The 24,701-nt window shown below is 37.6% G+C and overlaps 1 protein-coding gene across 20 annotated transcripts in view; it reads right to left on the bottom strand.

Annotated features, from left to right (window-relative positions):
• The window catches only part of PLPPR5 (phospholipid phosphatase related 5), a 202,723-nt gene that overhangs the window by 98,737 nt on the left and 79,285 nt on the right, over positions 1 to 24,701 (bottom strand). The window contains exon 4 of one of the 20 annotated variants that reach the window (XM_090146304.1): positions 9,924 to 10,053. The exons of 17 other annotated variants lie outside the window; for them this stretch is intronic. Coding sequence is in view for 1 of the 3 variants with exons in the window: in XM_090146295.1 (XP_090002421.1) it covers positions 21,711 to 21,752 (42 nt within the window). In the remaining 2 variants the exon portion in view is untranslated. Of the gene's footprint in view, positions 1 to 610; positions 700 to 9,923; positions 10,054 to 21,710; positions 21,760 to 24,701 lie in introns of those variants that run through there. 2 more of the 20 variants (XM_090146295.1, XM_090146306.1) reach the window with 2 other exon arrangements.

Below are 24,701 nucleotides of genomic sequence, written 5' to 3'. Positions count from 1 at the left end.
CTTCTGCAAAAAAAGATGAGCAGAAGCCACACACCATAAATAAGATGCTTCTAGGAGCCAGCCCATGAGTCCAATATTAAATTAACTAAAAATCTCCAGAGAAGTTAGCATCTGTAAGAACTGAAAACATGCTTTTAAGTGCTGGGCAGCCCCTTGACATCTCTCTCTTTCTTAAAATAAATAAAATAATTGCTTTGATTAAAACTGGTGTTTAAATTTTAAATAAAAATAAATTCTCCCTCCTACCTTCCCAAAGATACAAAAAGAATCATTTAGCTTTCTCTTATTTTTCTCAGCCATCACCCATTACTGCTCATTCCCATCTCATCCCTCTTTTCTATGATCTCTCCTTCTTGTCTCCCTGTTTCTTTTCTCTTAAACTTTTTTCTCATTCTTCTTCCCTTACATAGCCCATCCATCTCCCTGCTTCTCCATTTGTCTCTTTGATTTTCCTTCCTCTGGTGTGTCAGTCAGCAGCAACCAACTCTTCTTTAACTTCTGCCTTTGGACTTCCCTCATCCTGCACTCTGCCTGTATGTGTGTATTTCATACAGGGCTCAGGGCTGAGCAGTATGGGCTGATGCTTCCAAGCAACACTGGAAAAACATACACTGCTGTGTGTGTGCAGTCCAGTACCAGCAGTGTGCTGAGCAGGTCAGATGTCCCCTCCTCTCACAAATATGGCTGGGGAGCGTGACACAGGGCTTCCATCCCACCTGTCAGTAAAACGTGGAGACAGAGATACTGTTCTGCTCAGTGAGACCAGCTGGGGTTTTCTTGGGAGCTATTAACTTATCAGTTGGGACCCTCCAGGCATTTTTAGCACAGTCTTTGGTGCTATCAAACACAGCAGTAGTTTTCTGTATTCAACTTGTGTTTACTCAAAGCAACAAAACAGAAAATGTTTCATAAGCAAGCAGTACGGCATATCTTCTTGAAATCTTTTGGACTGTTAAAGACTGAACTTATTTATCAAGCAAACAGAAGACGGTGGCTCTGCTATTAATCAATTTATTTGTATGTACCCAGGACAAACTCTGTGGTCATATTCCACTGGATTCAAATCTTCACTTGGTGAGTCCCAGGGACTTATTGACACTCATAAGACTTAATGCTTATATAAGCATTAATACCATATAAGGAGATGTGCATGTACAGCTATGTACATTGGGCTATAGGCTCAGCTCAATAAAGAGATGTCAACAGCCATTATTTATTATTTATTGAGTGGTTGACAGCACATAGAAGAGACTAGAACAAGCTCTGGGCATTAAGGAGCTCTGCTGCTCTTCAGCTGTTAACTCAGGAATAAGAATAAACAAATATACCTCTTCTCCAGCACAATATGAAAAGAGAGACAATTCTGCTCATGTCACTTAAGTACTGGAGCTGGGTGTTAGCCAATACCTAAAACTCTCAATGCACCAAAACGGGGATGAACTGCAGTGTATCCCAAAGCTTCCTTTTCTGTAACATGGAGGCAGACACTTGCTGGAACACACATACCATATATGAAATTGCCTTTCCACAGTTTGTTGCTATGGGTTTGGAAGAAGATGAGTAAGCCCAAATGAGACATCAATAAGCCACCTGCAAGATCATGGCAGAAATGCTACAAGCATCCCTATAAATAGATCTCAGAAAAGAGCTCCTTCTGTTTTAGTAATAGGAAATCTTTTCTTGTAACTAGTTACTAGGCAGCCTATGAAACAATTACTCTGGCAGTAACTCACTGTATGCATTAGCATGCCTGCCTCCAGCTGCTGTTCTGGGGATATGCCTAACCACAGCCTACAGGATCAGTCCCCAGACAAGCCTGTCCTTGCCATATGTCATCACCAGTCTGCTTTGCTGTTAGACAAGGGATTCATACTCATATCTGTGCTTTCTCCCTTTTTTAGAAAAAATACTGTAGGCACAAGCTCTCAGGAGGAACTCAGGATAGTAGAGTTTGGCTGAAGGACAGCATCTCTGCAACTTGGAATGAAGGCTGCTTATGAGCCACCACTAAGTTTTCCATACAAAATGAACTTAAGTATCTTTCACTCTGAAAAGAAGTCCCCAAATCTTCTCAAATCTTTACTACTTGTTTTATCCATTGTTGCCATTTGTATGAATGTTTTCTCCCATGTCCCTCTTCTGGTGAAAGTCAGCCTGAAGAAAATATGGGAACCTGGTATTGCCCACCTTCCACAGCTTGTTATACATGTGCCAAAAATTGAAAGAGACCCTCAAAAAAAAATAATAATTTTTTTAAAAAAATCACCAGATCCAAATCCTGGTTCCAGACAGAACCATCTAAAATTTGAAGCCTATGTCAGAGACCAATGCCAAAAGCTTCTTGAATTCAGGCAGCTTAGTACTGTGACCACTGCCCTGGGAAATCTTTTTCAGTGCCCAGTATTATAGTTACGTATTCTTTCCTTCCTGTAACTCTTCCTCCTCTTACTGGGAGTTTTTGTTTTGGGGTTTGTTTGTTTTTTTTCCCCCCCACAAAGGTTTTATCTACTTTCCTAAGCTTCCAGCTGGTAGTTTCAGTAAGAGAACACCAGCAGACATCATGATCAAATACCAGGGAAATACATATATGGCTGTAACCTCTTGAACGATAGCATGAAGGTGGGATATTTTCATCCTCAGAGAATTGTACCATCTGAAGGAAGTCAATATGCTCTGCATAATTGCCTAGAGCTCTTGCTGCAGGAGTGTTTAAAATGAAAGAGACAGGGTCTTATTGTATCTGGAGTCAATAATGAAACAAAAATGCTGCACAAACATGGCTTCTGTGCTATTTGGTCTGTTATTTATCTATTTTCAATTTTATAAATGGTACTTGTCAGTATTTCTACTTTTTTTGATAAAAGGCAATTTGTGCACACTTTTAAGAATGTTTTAATGGTAAGAAACATCACTGGATTCTGACATGCAGCAAGACAGTGGTATGAGTGTGCTAAAGGAGATCACAATCTGATGATGCAATTTGCAGACCTTTATGGACATAGGTAGCATTTCATTTGAGAACACACTCAGGGTATTTGGACAATTAAGCAAAATTTCTTATTGTTTTGAGACACTGAATTGTACATAACAATAACAATCAGAATGTTGCTAGATTGAAAATAATGCTATAGTCTAATCAGCTTTTACCTTACTCCCAGAAACCATTATTAGTAAACATTATTAAACAATAGGAGGGACAAATGAAGAAATTCTATTAGCTTTATGATGGCAATTTGAAAATAAAATGCTTAACTGTAATATCTTGGCATCTATGCAACTGTAATATTTCTCACTTTGTTCCACATGAATTGATTCAACTCTGGTTTTGCTTTGCTGCTATGTTAATTCCCACCAGCCTAAGTACTTCAGAAATTCATCATTAATACTGCAATTAAATGACAAACTACTACTTGCAGTAAAATACAAAAAACAAAAACTTGAATAAATTTGTCAAGTCCCAAAGCAGGTTTCTTCATGACAAAGCTTCCATAAAATCAACACTATCTATCTGCCTGCTCATCCACCCAGTAAATGTTGCATAATGAAAAAAAATATATAGCTACAGGTCTCTTGGGTTTCCCTGTAACATAGTATCTCTCTTTTTCAACAGAATGCTAAGGAATGTGTACTCAGCCAAATACATGACATTTTTACAAATCATTCTGTCAAATCATTCAATTTCTCTTACAAAACAATTAAAAAAAAAATCTTTCTTTCAGGCTCCAGATCTGTCAGAGTAAGTAAAGAGAAAGACAAGAGCCAATTCTCTCCAGTAGGAAAACTGTATTGATCTCCTAGATATTGTAGCAAAAAGATGTAAAACACAGCTCATACTGACAGTCAAGATGCTGGAGAAATATCTGCTGTTTCAGGTAAGACACAGAACACAAAAAAAAAAAAAAATCAAAATCAACATTTCAATGCACATCCAAAAGTAAAGTGTGAAGTGAATGAAATCTAAACTATGTAAGAGTAGGCTGCTATGAGCTGAGAGCAAAGAGAACAATTGCAAATCGCCTTGGTAAGAGCAAGAAAAGGCACGTAACTGCTTTTGGTACTTGAAAATTAGTAAGTGCTACTAACTGGTGAATCTTTGTCATGAACTTCGTGACATCTTTCCCTCTGAAGCTTGAGCAATTACTCTGCCACTTCTTCCAAATACCTTTTCATCTCACAAATGCATTAACCTATAGCCAAGAAGGGCCCTATGTCAACTGTCAGGCCCTCAATGATTACCGAGACAGCAAAATCTGGACCAAGAGTAAATAAAATGCAGAACAGAATGTTATGGGTATTGGAGGCACAATCACCATCATATTTGCCCCAGTGATTTCTACATATGTTGCACAAATGAATCCTGTTTCTTCATTCACTGCTGGACTTCTGATGAGTGCACGTATGTAGCAATACTGAGATCTAAATGGTGCATCCTTATCTTGAAATTTATAAGAATGAGTTTTTTAAAAAACTGTGAAACAAACAATTGAAATGGTACTGGGAGGAAATCTTATTACCTCAAGAGATGAGAGCTAAAACTGAGCGAAACTATATCCTTCTGCTTTTTAGATTATATGCTGTTTGAAGATTAATATTAGGAGGACCTATAAGTCTGTCAAACAGCAAATCAAAATCTCTCACAGGACTTCAAATAGTAAGAAGTGTTATCAGGAAGAAGAGGATTCACTGGATTATGTTTGTAGTGATAGGATTTAAGTTTGCCCAACAAGCTGCATTATCAGAAATAACAAGGTCATTTTTATGTTAAGGAGATGAAGGAAGAATGTACTTATTTCGCAAACAGGCAAATTAATATGGAATTAACCAATAAAAGAATTTCATGAACTGACTCATTTGTGAAATCTTAATCCTATAGTTTTGCATTTAAAAAACAAAAACTCCTCTACTGGAATGAAGGAGCAAAATCCTGTGCTGACATGAAGTTCCAGCTCACTGAGTGTAACAATGACTGCCCACCATAAGAGTAGAAAGTACTTCCTATTCAGAAGGCATACAGAAAAACACCTTCCCACGGTTAGGCAGCTGACTGCAGGAATCTGCAGGGAGACGCTCACAGAAATAGTTATAACGTAACCGTCTGGAATAATTCCCCATACAGACCCTAGAATAACTTATTGTCATCATCTTTTTCTCATTTAGAATCAAAATATTCAAATACGTAGAACTTTTAAAGTAGTCTGCATCTTGCTGGGCATTCAGGAGCAGATTAAGAGTCAAGACTAAATCAACTAGGACCAGTGTACAAAGAGGGATGAATGAAAAAGGCCATGCTAGAGGGTAGCAACATTGTATCTGCCTTAAACCCAGAGCAAACAAGTCTTGGGTCCTAAAAGTCCTGAAGGAATAACTAAAAAAAAAAAAAAAAAAAAAAAAACCAAAAAATAAAAGTATGAGATTTTAAACCATTTTTCTATTACAAGGTTCAGCTCCACCTCGTACCAAACAGAAGTTACTTCACATCTCTCCCTATATGTGATTTTTGCAAGAAAAAAAAAAAAAAAAAAAAAAAAAATCACCTGCTCTGATGATCACCAAAAGTACATACACAGAAGAAAAAGCTGCTATGGTCACACACATAAAAATTTGTATTTATTAGTGGCTGTGCCTCAAGTCGAGTTGAACCACTGATGGGTAACTTTTGGGAACCTGAGCTTAACAATACTGGTTTTCATCCCAATGTTTAACTGCTGCTATTCTTTAAACTGTATCTTAAAATATGTTCAGTACTTTCCTCTTGTGAATATGTAAGCAAATTCTGTACTGACAACAGGATGTGATGCTATTGCAGATGAGAGAAGATGAGTTTTTCCAAATTAAAGAGTTGCACCACATCACCAATGTGAGTCTCTATGTCACTGCAGCAATCTGATTATCATCTTTTTCTCATTTAGATGAACATGATAGAAGTTAGCATCTATAAGTCTCTATAAACTATTCCTTTACATTCCATTTAGTTTTTCTGTTTCCTTCCAGCCAAATAAAACAGTTCACCTCATGCAACATTTAAGACTTGACATTATTTCTGAACAGATAAAATTTACTGACAATTCTCAACTCCTGAATAAGACCTAATTTATGCATAACAATATGTGTAAAGAGACACAAACTTCAAAGATCTTAAGCAGGAAAATCATCTTTATACTTCATTAAAACAGAATAATTCTGGAGACTTAAAATTTTACTGCACAATTGTAAAGATCCCAGTTAGCTTATTAGTAGTTTTTCTCTTTTTTTTTCTTCCTCTGAGTCAACATTCATTAAACAAACACATGTATACATACATGCTCACAGTAGAAATCTTAGGGAACAAAAGAAAGAAAAGACATGAACTTCTTTCACAGGGAAAATGTAAGTGCAGACCAGTAGGTGGAGGTGTACGAGCCAACTAGCAAGGTGTTCTGGGCCTGCCTGAGCACTGCCTGCACAGGCCTTCACTGCAGACTCCTACAGACTCCTCAAATAAATTCACAGATTTCACATACAAAGGTGAAATAGGAACTGTATGTTGAGTTCATGTTTTTCAGTGATATTATGTATTTGGGCAACTGGGATACCTCAGTAGGGACAGGTGCAAATCACAGGATATAATGTCTGCTAAATAACAAAACGTTCACAGGAGAATACGGCCATACTGTAACTTTAGACCAAGTAAACAGAAAACATAACCACAGCATGTGTATAAGAAGGTCATCGCAGTTTTGTGCTGTGGATCTATCCATGAAAGATTCATTTTCTAAGTATGTCACTGCAGACGGTGATTCAGAAGTAGAACACTTCCATCTGGCAACAGATGGTCAAGATACATCTTATTTGTAGGAGAGTACTCTGCTAAAAGAACTAGTCCTCTCCACAATCTGTATAATCAGAAAAGCAGCTTCTTTCTAATATTACTAATGTGAGAAAAATGTGAGAAAACACACTAGCATCTTTCTCATGAGATTGATCAACCCCGTATGTACTTACACCCCTGCTTAACTATTAAGTAACCTTCTACCTGTAGTCATTTCTGCTTTCCACTCCTACTTCCACAGTTGATACTGTGCTATATACTACATGCTATAACACCTATGAAGTTACCACGATGTACTAGCTGGTGCTCTGAATTTACACAGCATTCAATCATATACTGTCATGAGCTGCTTAATAGCTCTTACTACCAGCACTCATCACTGCCTTCCTACACTCACTGGAGCAAGCTGTTCTTATTGACTGAAGAATGCTTATACCTCCTTAGGAGTATTTGACAAGGGTATGCAAAGCCATCCGTTGAGAGCAAACCTGCTGCATTGTTTCATGTTTTTAACCACTCAGGCACAAGGCAGCAGTTTCTGTGGGAGTAACAGATGGCTGCTAACAAAGTCAGTTTACTTTATTTCCTCACTCACCATCCCAGATACGTGTTGCCTATTCCTGGCTTTCTTCTCTAAAGGTTCTAGGAAGAATAGCCCAAAGCTCAGTGCATCCTAAACAAATGTTCAACATCTACTTTCCAGAGAGCCCATCCTCTGACAATGTGGTGGTATATCTGTCTATTTTATGTGGAGGCAGAAGTGAGAAAAAGTAGTAATATTGATCAAAAACTCACCATACAAACACACACCATTTTGGAAATGCTAAACGCAATTCAACTCAACATATTTATGTCTCATTCTACTCTTAGAAACACATGAGTATAGAGGGTAAATCTGTGAATGCATTTCTGAACTGTAATTAATGCTGGTCAAAACAGAATTTATGACCATTTCAGGGTATCAAATGAAAGTCTTTTACAACAAAGAGTCAGGGAATAGGCCGAATATCACATTCTGATGGAATATCAAATTAGGGATATTCCAAGACATATGTCAAGAAGCAACTCAAATCTTCTTCTAGAAAACAATTGGTAAATAACCCCCATTTGTGAAAGAATTTGTAAAAATCTAACAGATTGTCTAACAATAACAGAGAAATAAGAAGAAGAAGAAAAGGAATATAACCACTAAGTTGTTCCTTAAGAGGTCTTAAGACGGGTCTTAGAAAAAAGGGCTCAGTTTTGAAGGAAAGTCATCAGATACCAAAATTCAGCTTTTCCACTTGTATGTGACTTGATAAATAAGAAAAGCACTGAGGAATTAATTCAGCGCTTGCTTTGGTTACAGAATCTGAAGTGACTGTTGCCATGGGTACATGGAATCAAGTTTATAAAGGGGATTTAAGGACATGACTGAGAATAAAATAAAATACAGAATGAAAAATTCAAGAACTGTAGATCCCTGAAGAAAATGAGGATCTAAAACAAAGTCTCAAAAAAAGGAAAAGTGGTCATTTGTGCCATGAAGATAAGGCAATAGAAAAGGATAACCAGTTGAAAGAGCAATGTGAAGAAAGAAAGGGAAGAGACTCAAGGACACTTTGAGTGAAAAAGAAGAGTAGTTAGCTATATAAGGAGAGAGGAAGAGACAATGCAAACAAGTACAGCTGGATCACGAGACCAACCACGTGGTACAGTAGATTAGGACAGATCAGAAAACGACAAGAATAGTGTTTGAAGAAATAACAGCTAAGGGAAAAGTGAAGATGCACATTTACAGAATGAAAAACAGATGCAGATGATTAGAGATTTTTAATAAGAGGAGTGAATAGGCAAGTAATCAGATGGAGGGAAGAAAGATATGTAGTGTGACAGAAGCAAGAATAGATGTTGTTTCAAACTACAAAAAAAATCATGCGAGGAGAATCTACTAATCTTACTTTACGTTGAAAAATTCCACTGAAAAATTACACCAAGAAAAGGATCCCAGATGCCTCTGTCAGCTGTGAAAGAGTAGTTTATCTGTTCTTTAATGGAATTCTTCCAGCCCCAAGAGAAAGAACATTTATAAAATAAAAGATTAAATACAACTGCTAGATGCCTCAGGTCTTAGAAGGAGGTTTTATGCTGCTTGGCCATATTAATTAGGCACTTTTTCTGATGAGAGGACTTTTTAAAAGAGGTGACAGTAAAGAGAAAAAAGATAATATTAAGACAACATCTCATGAGTGAATGATGTGGCTAATGAAATCTGACTTCCAAGGAAAAAAACATAATCATGGAAAAAAAAACAAAACCAGATCGTAAGCAACACATGAGATTTGAGTGCATAAAGAAAAAGAACCTCTACAGGAAAAGTATCTTGAAACAGTGAATGTGACTAGGATACCAGCATCTAAAAGAATCTGCTGGCCAGGAAAGAGATATAAATCTAAATACAGTGAGATATAATTTCATAGAAAGATGTGGCAGACTATGGAGAAATTAGAAGAGCTACTGCAGGTGAAACAATCAATCTGGATCAAAATCAGCGTGTGAAAGTAGTCCTACTGAGTAGTGTCAAGAGTGAGTGATCTTTGTTCCGAAATCAGTTGCTAAAAATGTCCATTTAAGTGTTCTTACCTCCGGAAAATATACAGCTACCTGCTCTTCACTGAAGGCTTACCTCCAGTGCAGTTTTCAGCCTTTTCTGGCCTTTTCTTCTCTTGCTATCATAGGGCAATGAATCACTGGTGGAAAATGAATATATTGTTTCATAAAGGCTTTTGAGAGAGTTTTACCTTCTTGGGGAAGCTAAAGCTATGAAAAGGCCCCTGGAGGTATTTAGACTCACGAACTGAGGACATGATCAGCTTTTCAATGTGATGATCCAGCTGAACTTTCAGATTCTTAATCACTTAATTCAGGGCATCTGAATCATTCAAGTATACTCTTTCTCCTACTTTTCCATTAAGCATTTTTTAATGGTCACAGTCAGAAACCAGAGACAGACTAGATGGCCTTGTGTTTTCACTGTGTCTGTGCTTGGAGGCTGACATTGAAACCTGAAACATGCTTTTTTTCTTACCAGAACAAGAGTAAAAATAAGAACATTTACAGCCCTGTTACTGATTGCCTGATTGTCCTTTGGAGCATGGATTGGAGAACACAGTGTTCAGTGAGCTTTCACTCCATAATTCTTCTGCAGACGAAGAACCAGAGGACTTTCTTCAACACTGGTAAAAAAAGACCACCCGCTTTGTTTTCTGTGAGAATGCAAGATTTGAGAGTTAGAAAGCTGCCTGGATGTTACAGTGCCATTCACGGCTACCTCTAGGACAGTACATTTCTGTACAGTTCCCTTTTCTGGGACTCTGTATGAACTGACAGAGCAGTTTAAAGGGACAACCCTAGAGTATACGTATAATTCATAAAAGTGGTTGAAAATAAAGTTTGAGTGATCTGGCAGAGTAATGCTAATCTACTATTTAGACTGGTTGTCTTTTTTCCCCCCTCCATGAAATACAATGTGGGAAAAACCTCTTTCTATCAATTACCAATTAATATTTTATTTCTTCGACACTGTTCAACTTCTTCTTTGCAAGAAGATTGCTGCATATTTACCACATTACACAATCTTTTCCTACAGGAAGCTTATTCAGTACATGTGAAATTAAAGGCTCTCCTACTATTAAAAATAGATTTTTTCGCCTACCACTACTGTCAAATAATCTAAGACAGATCAAAAAAAGTTAAAGCATTCATACTAGAACATCTTATGTTATTAAAACACCTCTTTCTTTCAGAAGAATTGTATGGCTTTCTTCTGCAATCAATAGATTTTCAGGTAGTTAGGTGAAAAACGTTTCAACTGGCTGAGACCTGTTAAGTGCTGTTAGAAAACACCTTGCTATGAACTATGTGAGTTTCTTTGTGATAATGAATGTTGCAGTGTCACACATCTGTTACAGTTTGTAAAGAAATTGCATAATTAGTAATAGTCATAAAAGTTTCAGTAGTACTCCAAATATATTAGCTATATTAGCTTATATATCAGTCCAGACTGATAGTGAATGAGAGACACTTGTAAGGACCCTGTAATTCAAAATCAATAACAATGAACTAGGGGAAAAAAAGCAAAGGTGTTGCCTCAGATAAGAGTATCCACACTTACAAGAAAAAAAATATTTAGCTGTAAATGTTTTTAAGAGAATTTAGGTTAGCTAACACTGGGACAGAGTACTTGAAAATGTGCAATGACCTATATTCTATATCTGAATGAACCTCTGACAGCTTTAGCATGCCCTGGAAGAACAAATGTGTGGGAGAAGGAAACACAAACCAAACTGACTTTCACACAATTAAACACATAGTTCATAATTTAGCACACATTCTATTGAAAAATGACCTTTGAAAAGGTTTTTTTTAAACTACAGATATAGCCATGATCCAGCTTCATATTTTAGCTATAGCTACGATTTATATTTCTACTAGGGTTCTAGCTAACTTTCCTGAAAAACATGAATAGTAAACATGACACAGTAAAAAAAAAAATAATGCAAATGCATACTCTTGTCTCATATAGTCACCATTTTTTTTTTGTTTGTTTGTTTTTGTTTTTTTCTTTTAACTATCTTAATACAGTGCTTGTTTCCAAGGCTTAGATGCTATTGCAATAAAAGCAGTACAAGGGATGTATGGAAAGACAGCTTAACATTCTTGCTGCATATTTTTATAAAGAATGTATTGTAAATAGACGTTTTCCAAGATAGGCAGGAGTTGTAGTAATAGAACAGGCGGTGACTATCTGACACTGACATTTTAAGGATAACTTCAGTTGTGATACTGAAAGATTCTGACAATGTTTCTTGATAAGGATTCATCTTCACTGTTCCCACTTTCTTCACTTTTTTCCACTGTTCTTTTCTTTCAGAAAGAGAGACTAGAGATCTCTTCCTTTCTCTTAAGAAAAAATACACTGGAATTCTGGCATAATGTACAGAAAAATACATCTCCTGCTATGTTTTAAACAGATTTGCATCTTTACTTTGGGCATATCACTTTGTATATTTTTGTGCATAATTTAAAATATTTGGTGACATAATTTCTTGAGATATAAATTATATCTTTAAACTGCCTTTGAAGTAGCTAACACTGGTGCCATTTAGACTTACTAGCTAGCAAAGTGTTAAAATGCCCTGAACATCTACTTGTTATTTGTAGAAATAGTGAATTTTAAAGTGTCTTCAAGATAACAGAAGGAAGAATTGACTCCTGCAAGACTTTTTTGTTCTAGATGCTGATCTGCTTCTGTCATCTCCCAGAGGACAGTTCACATCCTTTTACGCTTCTATGTATGATTTTTATGCAATTGCACTCTCAGTACTTCCAGAGCTCTAACCTGTATCTGTCAACATGGAATGAAGTACATATATCAGACTGTTTTGCTACAAAGACTCCTGCTATCTCCCCTAAAGCCAGCTCTCTTCTGGCTCTCACTTTTTATCCTCAAATTGTTGAATACATTGCTCAAAATTTTTGAGAGTCTGCTGAAAGCCTGAGTGGGAACACAAGACACAGTGGAGATCTCTACCATAAGGCTACAGATTTTCACTGAAGTAGCTACAGCTCTTTTCCATTCAAGCAGAAAGCTATGCAAGAATGACACAGGTGTGCACATCCCATGCCAGCTTCACCACCTCAGACTGCCAGCTCCAGGAAAAATATAGGGCAGCATAAGCTTGTGCAGGCTCTCAGTTTCCCTGTCTATCTCAATACAATTCTCACCAGAAGCAAAAAATGAGACAGAATGAACTGATGTCAAAGGTTTTGGGAAAAAAAACTAACCACCTCCTGAGAGGCCTTCAGACTCTCTGATGATCATAAAAATAAAAGAAATTTGAAAAACACAGAGGAGGGCCATGCAGGTAAAAACTGTAGTATTATGCCTAGGATACTTTTTCTGTCTTCCTAATGAGAATTTTATTAACAAGTACTAGAAAAGTAGTTGTTCTAACATTTTTCTGGGACAGAAATAAAATCCTTACTTTACATTTTGTCAATCTGGGAAGTGCACTACAGTCAGATATCCAACTAAGAATATGCCTGTTAGACCTATTTTTGGTCATTATTTTAGGTAGAAAAAAATAATTCAGCAACCAACTTAAGCTACCCCCCTTCAAATTGTCCTCTGAAATCCCATCCAAAGTTGCCTAGCTATCACCACACCGTGCACCAGGTACAAGGGTGTCCAGCTTGGAGTAATGCAGTACATTAGGTAGAAGAGCATCGTAGCTATCTATTGCTATAGCAAAGCAAATCCAGAATTTCTGTAGTAGCACACACAAATATTGAGTCAGTGGTGCATTTAATAGGATTGCTGCTACTTTTCTATCTGCAGATAAAAAGGTTCTGTGTGAAGGAATTTTTGGTGGCTAGAGAGAAAAACACTCTCATTTTTCTGATAAGTATTACAGAACACCATCTAATATTTTCCATGTTTATAAAAAAAATTACATTGTGCAACAAATCCTGCTACATTAGAGATTTCGTCAACTACCTTCTGTGGAACTTTTTGTGTAAAGGCAGCAAGTTTTGTATTGACCAACAGTTGCAACATTTATTATGTTAGTTTTCCGTAAGAACTTAGGAACCCTAAGAGCAATACTGAAATACTGAAAAAGGTCAGAGATCATCTAGGTTTATTATTTATTTATTTTTAACAACCACAGCCACTCCAGAAAGCGTTAACTACAGAAACACACTATTTGATAGAAAGATGAACTTCTTCCCGTTCTGAGCAGCTGATCATTTTATGCCCCAAAGCTTTCTTGGTGTTGCTGTGCACGCAAAGCAAACCCCAACAAATGTATATAAAGTTCAAAACGGAAAAGCACCAAATCCCTCATGCATTTCAAGTAGAAATTCTACTGCAGAAAGTATCTTCTGCCAACATATACTATTTGTGAGTTTGGATTTGGAATCATACATTAGAAGAAAAGTCTATTGGAAAAAAGTGCAAATATAGAATATTTTATTTTAAAATCTCATCTATGCCTTCCAGTACACTTTCTTTCCTACTCATTAAGCTCTTTGACATCAGTGAAAGCCCTACTGTTTACATCCTGCAAGCTTTGCACAGATTCATCCTGTTAGATGAACGCCTCTAGAAATCAAATTCCATTTTTCCAGGGGAGTGCATCCAATTTTGCTACAGCTGTGATGCGCTGTCTCCTTATCTACATACCAATTCAACACTCACTGCAAGCAAAAAGCCATTTCTAAGCCATACAAATACCCTCACGAACCAGATTTCAAAAAGGTAAAGTCTGTTTTGTGTCCTATGCGCTGAAGATTTCTGAAGATACAAGATTGCATATCATGCTCAGTAGAGAAGTCTTCAACTGCAATTAGTCTAAATACTTATCACCGTATTCATCTATATGAGTTCTCATAATATATTCAGTCTCCCTATGTAGTAAGTAGCATTTCACAGGTTATTTCAATCTCCTTGGTTCATTTCTCTCCAAGAGTATAAAATTTCAGGTAATTAGATAATTTTTAAACTGTTATTATTCTTCTTAGCAGCATTTGTTATTCTATATGCTTATTAAATCAATATTAATTGAATCAGATGCAAAGTGTGAAGCCTTTAGAAAGTTTCCATAAGAATCAGGTACCCACGTAGGCAAACTAACTTTCGTGCTTCAATGAAATCAAATGCTTCCACTGAAAAAGAACACAATGCTCAAACATCAAGTGAGGTGACACCAGCTGTGCTACACATGCCTACGAGTGCCCAGCTTGCTCCGCTCAGGAGTGCTGTGCTGGCTGGGGCAGCAGACCATGTGCTCACCGTCTGGGGGAGCCTCTACCAAGCTCTGATGGCATGTTTCTGCTTCTGGCCAAAAAAAAATAAGCTTTAAAAAACTTATTTTTTTCCCCTTCTGGCTCATACTGAGCAGGCCTGATACAGATTCACTGCTGTGTTTCAAGATGCACTGTGTCAATGCTATAAAAAATCCTGACAGGGATTTTCAGTGCCAGCTAACATACAAGCATGCACTTGTGGCAGAGGGACCCTTGTTGCTAAGGAAGAAGCAATGCAAATCACTGCTATACTGATATTTTACAGATCAATACACTTCAAAGAGAGAAAGAGAACATACTTTTATCTTCCATAGCTGAGTTTCTGGTTGGCTGTTTCAGATACCTGGCCAGAAGTGCAGCTACCCTTAGTGCCCCTGTCTCCATGTCCCAGCTGCCACTACCCACACTCACCCTTGCAACCCCAGCCTGGACCTACTGCACCTGTGGTAGTGCTGCCCAGCCACCTTCCCTCACACCCTCATAGCCCTGCCCAGCTCCACCACTGCTGCCTCCTGCTTGGCCACCCCACACCATCTGGGGAAGGCAAGCAAAGGCAGAGGCCACATGAGAGCAAGTCAGCCATGCCGCAGCAGAGCCTGCAGCAGACAGGAGTGCTGGAGCCTTGCTGAAATGCTATCTACTCTCTGGCATGGGCTGATGCTGAAGCACTCTAAACCTACTACAATGGCACTGCACTTATTTTCAGAACCAGACCGTGCTCAAGCACTCAGGCCTGTCTGCATGGCTGGGAACACCATCATTTAAATTCTGCTGTTGATTCTAACGCGTACACTCCTAAGCAACAATGAGCTCTGGTACTGGCATCTTTCTGCCATATTAAAAACAAAAATCTCCAGAACATCACTTCCTTGCCTCCTAAAAGAGCATTTCTACAGGAATGTCTGTGTATCTAGAGCTTGCTGTAAGATGAGCCAATACTGTCATTCCACTAAACCTCTGAAGGTGAATTCAAAGAGAAGACCAACGTGTGTACTCTGCTTGCAAGAGCTCCATGCTCAGCAGAGGGCTCCAGCCCTGCATGCAGGCAGCTGCTCATTGCCGTGAGTGGCCAGCAGCACTGCTGGCAGCCTACACACAACACGGCAATTGTATATTTGTATAATTTCAAGACGTATACATTTCTGCCTTGAAATTAGGGTTAAAATATTCATTTACCACAAAGGAGAAGAAACAGGCTTTAAGATTTCTGTTCATACAATTTTTTGGAAATCACAATTATTCCTCATAGAAAAAATTATCTATGATGTGCCTGCACTGAGAAGCTGCAGAGCCTGAAATAAAATGGCTCATGTCCTCCTAGTTTCTGGGCAACAAACACCACAGAAAAAGGAGACAGCAGAGTGGGAAGCGTGACTGTGTTCACGTGCTCATGCACTTTGCGTTAGTGACATATCACAACTTGTTTTGCTCGAGTGCACTGAGTATAATGCTCATCCTCTGTCTCATTAAATGCATTCTTAAAAACATGCTTGCATGTCAGTCTCTGCATCCATCTTCTGTTTCAAGTGCTCTCTAGGATACAGAGCAAATTCTGAAAGAGGCAAACACAGACAAAACAGAGCCTCAGTATGGAAGAGAAGTATAGCCTTTTCAGGCCTTGACAGTACAACCATAAAGGGTAAATATTTGAAACAGCTATTTAATTGAGTCTGACAAGAAATATAAAAGCAATCCGACTGGCCTGATTTTGAGATGCTCTGGGATTACTTCACTACAGTATACAGTTGTGCATGAAGTGTGCCACTGCAAGTGGATCAGCTCCTATTCCAATTTAAATCCTTTTCACAAGAATTGAGTCTGTACCTTACCTCTCAGTGCTTTGCAATATATACTGTCTAGACAATATGACAAACAACTATTACTACTTCTTTGCTGCATATTTGGATGCCCTCCTCAAAAGATCTTTGTGCTCAGTACTACATATACATACACACACACACACACCCAATTAGCCATTCACCTGCTGGTAGTTTTATGGTCATTAACTGCACAACAGAGGGCAATAGCACAATACAGGAGACATGTATCATTGTACCACCTTTCCTTCCTTTCCTCCCATACACTAATATTTTTATTCATCGAGTTCCAACAAGCAGACTAACTACGAATGCACAAATATGCTCTTGATTCACATGAAACAGTGAAGTTACAAAGAAGCATCCTTAGTTGAAAGAATATGCCTACAAATACTCACTCCAGTGTAAGTATATGTAGGCAACTCAGAAACACTCTGTTTATGACAACTTACCTGGAGATTAACTTTTCACTGGTAGAGATGTTGTCCAACAAATTGAGGGGTTTACTCCTCATGACAGTTAGTGATACGCATGACAAATTCTTTTGTTCATGAGGTAAAAATATTCAAAGGTAAGAGAAGTGCCCTAACATGCCATGTAACAAAGCACCATGCAGCACAGACATGTAGACAATGCACACCCTGATCTCACAACTGTAATTGCAGGCAGAGACAATAGAACATAATAGAACAAAAACATCAGGCTCTCTCTTAACAGCCATTCAAGTATCCATGCCATGGCTAGCATTATCATCATTTTTCTTTTTAGACTATAAGTAATAGACAATTGCTGTATATTTATCTGTGTTGAATTTGAAAGACTGGAATGAAAAATTACCAGAAAGGGAACAATAGAGCATCAGGATTGAAAATTAAAGGAATGGTACAAGTCTTGCATATTCCTAACCAAGTTATAAACAGGAATTCCTTACTCTTTTGCCTGAAAGTTGCATTTATTTCAATAAATCTACTTAATTTAAAACAAGATTTGAAGCACATCATTCTTAAAATGTACTTTCCTATCTTTCTCTGACTGAATTTTACTAAGCGAAAGGGAGATGTGGAGTAGCCATGAAGAGAGCACATAGCAAGTTACGCATGCAAAAATGAGCTTTTCAGTGAATATAGTCATAACAGCTTTTTACAAGATAGTACATTCAGGACTTAAGAATGTCACATGCTAAAGCATTTCAGCACTGTTAAGAGGAAGATGTAATCTCAATAAAAATATCCTAATTACAGCACCAGCAATTTGAAATACAGTTGTGCCATTTACAGCTAAAGACAAGAGGTGCTAAAACACACAGTGCCATACCATGTATATTTTCCCCTTTGGTTTGCTTTATTTCTGTGATAATGGGAGTCAATTTTTTTTCTGTCAGGTCCAAGTAAGTAATTTTCAAAGGTTCCATTATCCTATTACTGAGAAAGAGAAATAAAGTTCGTAGAATATTGGGTATAAGGCTAAGGTAGCTCTGCACTGAGATCCTGTATCATGGAATATTGGATTTAGTACCCAGGAACTTAATGGTAGTGGGCAGTTACAGTAACTAGTTCTCCCTGAGAAAACACAGGCCTCTTAGCACATTGAGTTTTAGCATGAAGTCTTTCATTCCAGTTCAGTCTTTGGGGAATAAAATCCCTCTGCACTGAACTATCTGTACCAATTACCACAGTAGAACAAAAACCATAAAGTCATTTACTGTGTCCAGTTTTTGACTCCCCAGTTCAAAGACGACAGGGATTTCCTAGAAGGAGTCCAGCAGAGGGTCACACAAACGATTATGGGCCCAGATCATCCATGTGAGGAAAGACTGAGGAACCTGGGTCTGTTCAGCCTGGGGAAGAGATGACAGAGAGGATCTGATAGATGTTTATAAATATCTAAAGGGAGGTGGGAGGTAAACCGATGAGGCCAGGCTCTTCGTGGTGGTGTGTAGCAATAGCACAAAGAGTAATGGCCTAAAACTTGAACACAGGAACTTCTGTAATGCATGCAGAAGAACCTCTATAGAATAAAGTTGACAGAGCCCTGGAATAGGTTGACCAGAGGTTGTGGAGCCTCCTTCTACAGAAATATTCAAGACCCATTTGGATGCCTACCTGTGTGAGCTACTGTGGGGTACCTGCTTTATTTGGACTCAATGATCTCTTGAGATCCCTTCCAACCCTTGCAAAGATGTGATTCTGTGATTCCTGGTGTGCTTTTACAGTTAGAGTACAGACGTATCCTGCACACTCCGCTGTAACAAGGAGGTCACCATCCTGTGAAATATGAGGCTGTGATTTCATATTTCCTATGAGGTTTCATATATATGTTTCCACTAAAAATGTAATTTGGCATGACATTAACTGAAGATAAATTCTAAAGACTGCAACTCACAGTGGGTCATTGTTTAGCGCAGAACATATAAGATGCATCCTTCTCAAATTAATACTGACACTCTAGGAGATGGGATTTCCCTCCAGGAATAACCTGGAGGATAAACTGTGTACCAAAGCTTGAGTTCATCCATATTTAGTCATTTAGCTGTAGCAGCTCACTCAGGAGCTTCTAGCTCCACCAAAAGTCATTGGAACCTCATCCAGTCCTCTTAAAACCTAAATCACTTCCTGGAGATGCTTTTTCCCCCCCTCGCATATGCTCTCTCACCTCTGCCTCAACTACTTGGAAATCCCAGAGACTGAGTGCCTAAACTTTGATGGAATTAATCTGCATTCAGATACCTGAGCACTGTCTGCGGCTTCCACATCATGGAAGAATACAGCACTAAGTGAGAATTGAGCCATAAAAAGTATGACAGAACAAAGAGACCACAGACTCTGTGAGGCATCCAAAGACAACGCAACGTATATGCTACTCATATCATCAGTTAAATAGTAAATTCGTCCCTTAATTCTTCTTCAAAGGAGGTCTATTATAGCTTAACAATGAGCACCTTTCTCCTTATACAGTCATTTTTATTGATCAGAGCTCACTGCACTTGCAGTGCTGATAACACACACAAAAAAATATCAATTGGTCATAGAATATTTCATAGTGAAAATTAATAGATGAATGATAAAATGAAGTTACTCTCCATGTCACCTCATATACTTTCCCCATAACACGTATCCCTAAGTGCAAGCTGCTTCACTAAGTGAAGCTCTATAAATTTGTAGAATTGATAATCCTTTTCTTCTGTAATTTAATGTCTCTAGGCTATGTATTAAGTGCTAAACCGTGCTCCCAAATCCTACTGAAGATTTAAGAACCTAAGAAGGTTCTAATAGTTTTTGCACACAAGTTGGTGATGTTCAGAGTAGTTCATACCAAGAAGATATTTTGAAAGACTCATTAGATTCATTGACTCCAGTCTCACATTATTTTCACTGACTTAAAAAAGAAAGCAGAATCAAGCTATTTCCTGCTTCAGAACACAGCTGTTCTCTCTGATGGCATAGCTAATCCATTTAATAATATTCAAAACATTTTACAGCAGCATGTATTAGCTATTTCCAGTTGTCCATTCTTTTTTTTTTTTTTATACAGTTTCCCATCATAATCAGATTTAACCAAGAGAAAATGGGAAGAAAAACATATACATTATGCATGTGCATAATGTCAGATCTACTTTGACATCTCCCTTCATTCATGCAGAGAGATGGAAGGATTTCCTTCCTGTTACACTGTCCTTGAGTTTTTCATTCTGCTCAGAAAAATGTTTTATAGTAATGATCTGACACTATATGGTACTGAAATGAAGGATGCCATACTGGGGGTAGGAATTAAATATCATTATTACAGTAAAGGCTACCAGTAAACCAAAGTTTCAGAATGGACATCAAAAAACTTTTTTAAATACTCAAGCAACTCTGGAAATAAAAACTGCATTGCCACATCTAACAAGATGAATACAAGTTTCCTGGATGCGCGATTTAACTTCTTCCCTTTTTGTACCTTGATTAAGTAAGCCATTTCACAGGGACCTCAACTCTTTTGTCTCTGGGAAAATACTTTAACTCATAGTTTGACTGAAGTCAGTGGGAGCCTTCTCATTAACTTGAGCTGGGTCTGAATTTTTACTTCTACCACAATACCAATTAGCAGACACTGAGTAACTTCCACTGATCATAAAAAAAAAAATTCACTTTTTTTAAAAAAGCTAAGGAATGAAGAAGGATACAAATACTTGTTTTGCTTTGCTTACTTTTGTTTTGGTAGTGGTGGTTTTTTTTTTTTTTTAAATCATTTTTATCATTTACTAAGCAATACATTTTCAAAAGAATCATAGCTGTTTTCCTAAATACCATTAGTGTCCACAGGCTCTAAATATAGCCCAATCCCCTGAAAACAGGATCATACTGGGGGCAAGGTCATCAAGTGAAGTTGTGAAGAGAAAGCATTTCTTTCAGGCATCTCAGTGAAACATCACCATTTCATAAAGATGACTCAATGTAACTATTCAAAGAAGGAAAGCCAAAAGACACAGGTACACAAGCTTCATTTTGCTTCTCTGGAGCCATTTAGCCATGCAAGTTACTCACTGTTGAGCAAGACCAGCTGAGAACCAAAATAAGATACACTGAGCAGAGGGCACAGCTAAGTACTGACCAATCTTCCACATCTACCCTGCTGGGCATTTGGGCAGAAGTGCTTGGGTTTCACTCCCATCAATAACTCTATCACAGATCTGCAGAAGGCAAACAGCACAGCACAGGGGGCAGTTCAATGAAATTTGAAGGGATTGATGTTACCAGCTACAAATGAGTAAGTCTCATCTGCAGCACATTAATTACAAACGAGGTTTCACTAGAGAAAAAGACCCAGCATGACTTTACCTCTCAAGGTGAAGCACTCAAGGTTGGAAGCGAGGTTCCTGTTTTTCAACTGTTCTTATAGGGAAACTACTGAGGGGAATGACGTTGTCCTAAGAAGTTTAGTACTTAGAGTTTCCCAATGAGGATGCTGAGTAGGTTATTTGAGGGAACTGGAAGAGGGCAAGACTGAGGAAGAGCTATGAAGACCTTTAGTTTTCCTATTAATGCAAATTTAAAGCATGCCACATTATATTAGATATAACAGAAATCCACACATTTCTGCTCTGTACATTACTACAAGTCTCCCTTCCAGTAGATTAACTAGCAGCAAATCAAACTAAAAAAAAAAGTTCTTTCACTCGTTCTATAAAGTAACCCACACATTTCAGATTCTGTGGTAGCAGGAGTGACCTGAAAACATACGCAATTTACACCTACAGAGACATGGAGATCATTCTCTCTTCTGTCCCTAGAGTCCATAGAGCTCCTACAGAAAAAAAAAGAATTTTACACTTAACCTTCAAGCTTATCTTCAAGAACATGTACTTTTTTTGCCTTACTGAACATGCCAGAAATATATACATATCTAAGAGCATATATATATATATATATACACACACACACACTCTTAGATTTTATTTATATATATATATATTTTTTTTTTTTTTTTTTTTTTTTACAGTTCACAACTGAATATATTTTTTGTTACAAAGCCACATAAAAATCAGCTTCCTTGGGGACCCAAAGAAGGTTGAGGAAAAATGTACTCAAATTCAAGTTTAGTTATAATTTCTTTCATAGAGCTGTATAAAAATAATCCATATTTCTTCCTTGCTGTGATATATCTACACAAAAAGTCATCCCTTTGTGTCATTAAAAAAGTGCCATTGCATCACAAAATTACTTGCCATAGAGAACACCTATTTGAAGGCACAATCTCAGGTCTTCCATATCCCGGGGATCTTTCTATATAATATGGATATTCTTCTGGTGACAAGGAAGTAGCAAACAACTGCCATATTGCTGTCACACGACAGTTTAATTGGAAGAGTTTTAATGGAGTAAGGGATGAAGCTCTTATCACATTTGATTCTAAAAATTCTAGTAGAGGATCACGATAATGCTTCTGGGAAGAGGACTCTGTCTGCAATTGACATTTACAGAGAGGAAAATTTCATATTTGTTATATGCTCCAATATCTTCACAAGTTCCTGAAAGATCCTAACTCCCATCAACCCTGTTAAAAAGAAATTGTACTCAATCTTTTAAGATCAGAATTACAGCAATGTCAAGGTAATCTTTAATGATCTCACAGAAATTAATTTAATTATGGTTTACATAACCTTCATGTCATCTCTTGAGATCAAAAAGGACAATGTAAAAAGCACAAAGTTCAGCACAAAGAGCTTGTAAGAAATAAAAAAACCCATTATGGGACAGAGTTAATGGAACAAACAGCAAACATCTCATGCACTTTGCCATTGCCACCTTCCCGCTTTTTGAAGAGTTTTGTGATGCTTTTAGTCAGATTTTTCTAAGAGCAGTTGAAGGACTATTTCTGAAACTTAGAAAGAATTATACAAGCAAGTGGCAAAACTGAGGAGACACTGGAGAAACAAACTGACTGCACACAAAGAATTCTCAGATGACGAATTAAGCACACTACAGAAATCAACACTTTCTCTAATCTGCATAGAGATGTTGCTTCCTAAAACAAATTGCGAAAATACTCTAGACAAGAATAACCATTACGTAGTTGAAAATACCCATGAAAATAAATACTGTTTTAAGCAGGAAGAGGCAAATGTTGATTCTTTGTAGGTGTCAATGCCTCTCACCACATCTTTGATGCTCTACACTAGATATCCATTACATTAATTTTAAATGTAAGGTTAGGTCAACAGAGGGAAAAAAAAAGAGTACCCAGGTGTCAGTTCCAAATGTTGATAGCAACACAGAGAAGTGCATTTTAAATGAATTTTCTCCAACACTTGAAAATAATCAAACTGGGTGGTATGAACCAGATAAGAAGCATATCTTCATATCTGAGAACTCTAGCTAGGCAAGCAATTAGGGAAGCAGGACACTGGTAATCTGTCTGTAATTCCATCTCCTTGGAGAAACTGCATGTTCTTTCTGCTAAACATTGCAACAACAGATATTGCTTTCTAGTAGGTTCCTTTTCTTCAGCTAAAATTGTGCCTGACCTGCCCACAATTCTGACTACAGCATCTTTAGTCTGATATCCTGGATTCTATCAGCAAGTCATAGATCAACGGATACCTTCCCACCTTATTAGGATGAGAGAACCAAGAAGCTTTCTGGTTATGTCTGTACTCAGTTCCTTGAAAAGCTGAGAACAAAGAAATGGAGGGGGTGAGAGTCTGAAGGACAGAATAGGACAGGACACAGCAAGCTAGGCAGCCTACCTTAACAGCTCTCAGCACCACTTCTGCCTACAGAAATGGAAACTGGTGTTACATCAGCAATGAACACCACTGTACTTAACATTCAGAGGAGTACAATGAAAACAGTCACAAGTAAAAAGAAAGGTATCATATTGCTCCTCTCGTCAGGGTTTGGTCACTCGATTTCTGCTTACTGTCTCAATTAACTAAGAAAGGCTTGTTGGATAGTAATATTCAGGAGAAAGCATGACAAGGAAAAGCAGCATTATGTAGAAAGGCATAGGGAGTTTGGAAATAGACATGGTGAAAGTAAACAATAGAGGATGAGATTAAAATAGAAAGCCAAAAGAGCTGGATGAGAGAAAAGAATAAGAAAGGGACGACAGGGAAGGAAGCAGAGGAGAGTGAACAAGGCATGAAGATAGAAGAAAAGAAAGATAAAGTGTATAGAAGATAGTGATAGAACTGGGACAATGAAATAGCAAGAAAAAAAAATGGGAAAATGATAAGATAAAATAAAAGGAAAGAAGTGTGCCGTAAGAGAAGGACCCACATTATAGTGATACTTGCTTCCAAGTCACCACATCCTTTTTAATTACTTTCTTCAAACTTCCAAATCTTATATCTATATCCCAAGACAAATCAATATTCAGTGGTTCAGGAACCAATCCATTAGCAAATTAATGTATCCACTTAGAGCTCTGTAAAGTTGCTAACACTTTCTATCCTCTTAACAGTGGTCATAATCTTGACACCGTGATGATTAAAAGTGCATGTATTTAACCTGGTTTAATTATGATGATAGGCGCAGCCACTGCTTTTAATTTTGCTTTTGCACGATAAATAAGCTTGCTGATCATATCTAAGAGTCACAAACAATTTCCATCTGGTATCTGAGATGGTGACATGTTCATCTGCATATTCATCAAGTGGTATCCATGTAAACAAGAAAGCTTTGCTGATTACTTACCTTACTACTTCTGCAATGAAATCCTTAACCCTTAGGATCTTCTAACAGCAG

The sequence above is a fragment of the Phasianus colchicus genome, chromosome 9, assembly GCF_987193195.1.
Source record: "Phasianus colchicus chromosome 9, bPhaCol1.hap1.1, whole genome shotgun sequence".
In the NCBI taxonomy this organism is placed as follows: domain Eukaryota; kingdom Metazoa; phylum Chordata; class Aves; order Galliformes; family Phasianidae; genus Phasianus; species Phasianus colchicus.
The sequence above is the reverse complement of the archived record's forward strand: the minus strand, read 5'-3'. Positions and strand labels throughout refer to the sequence as shown.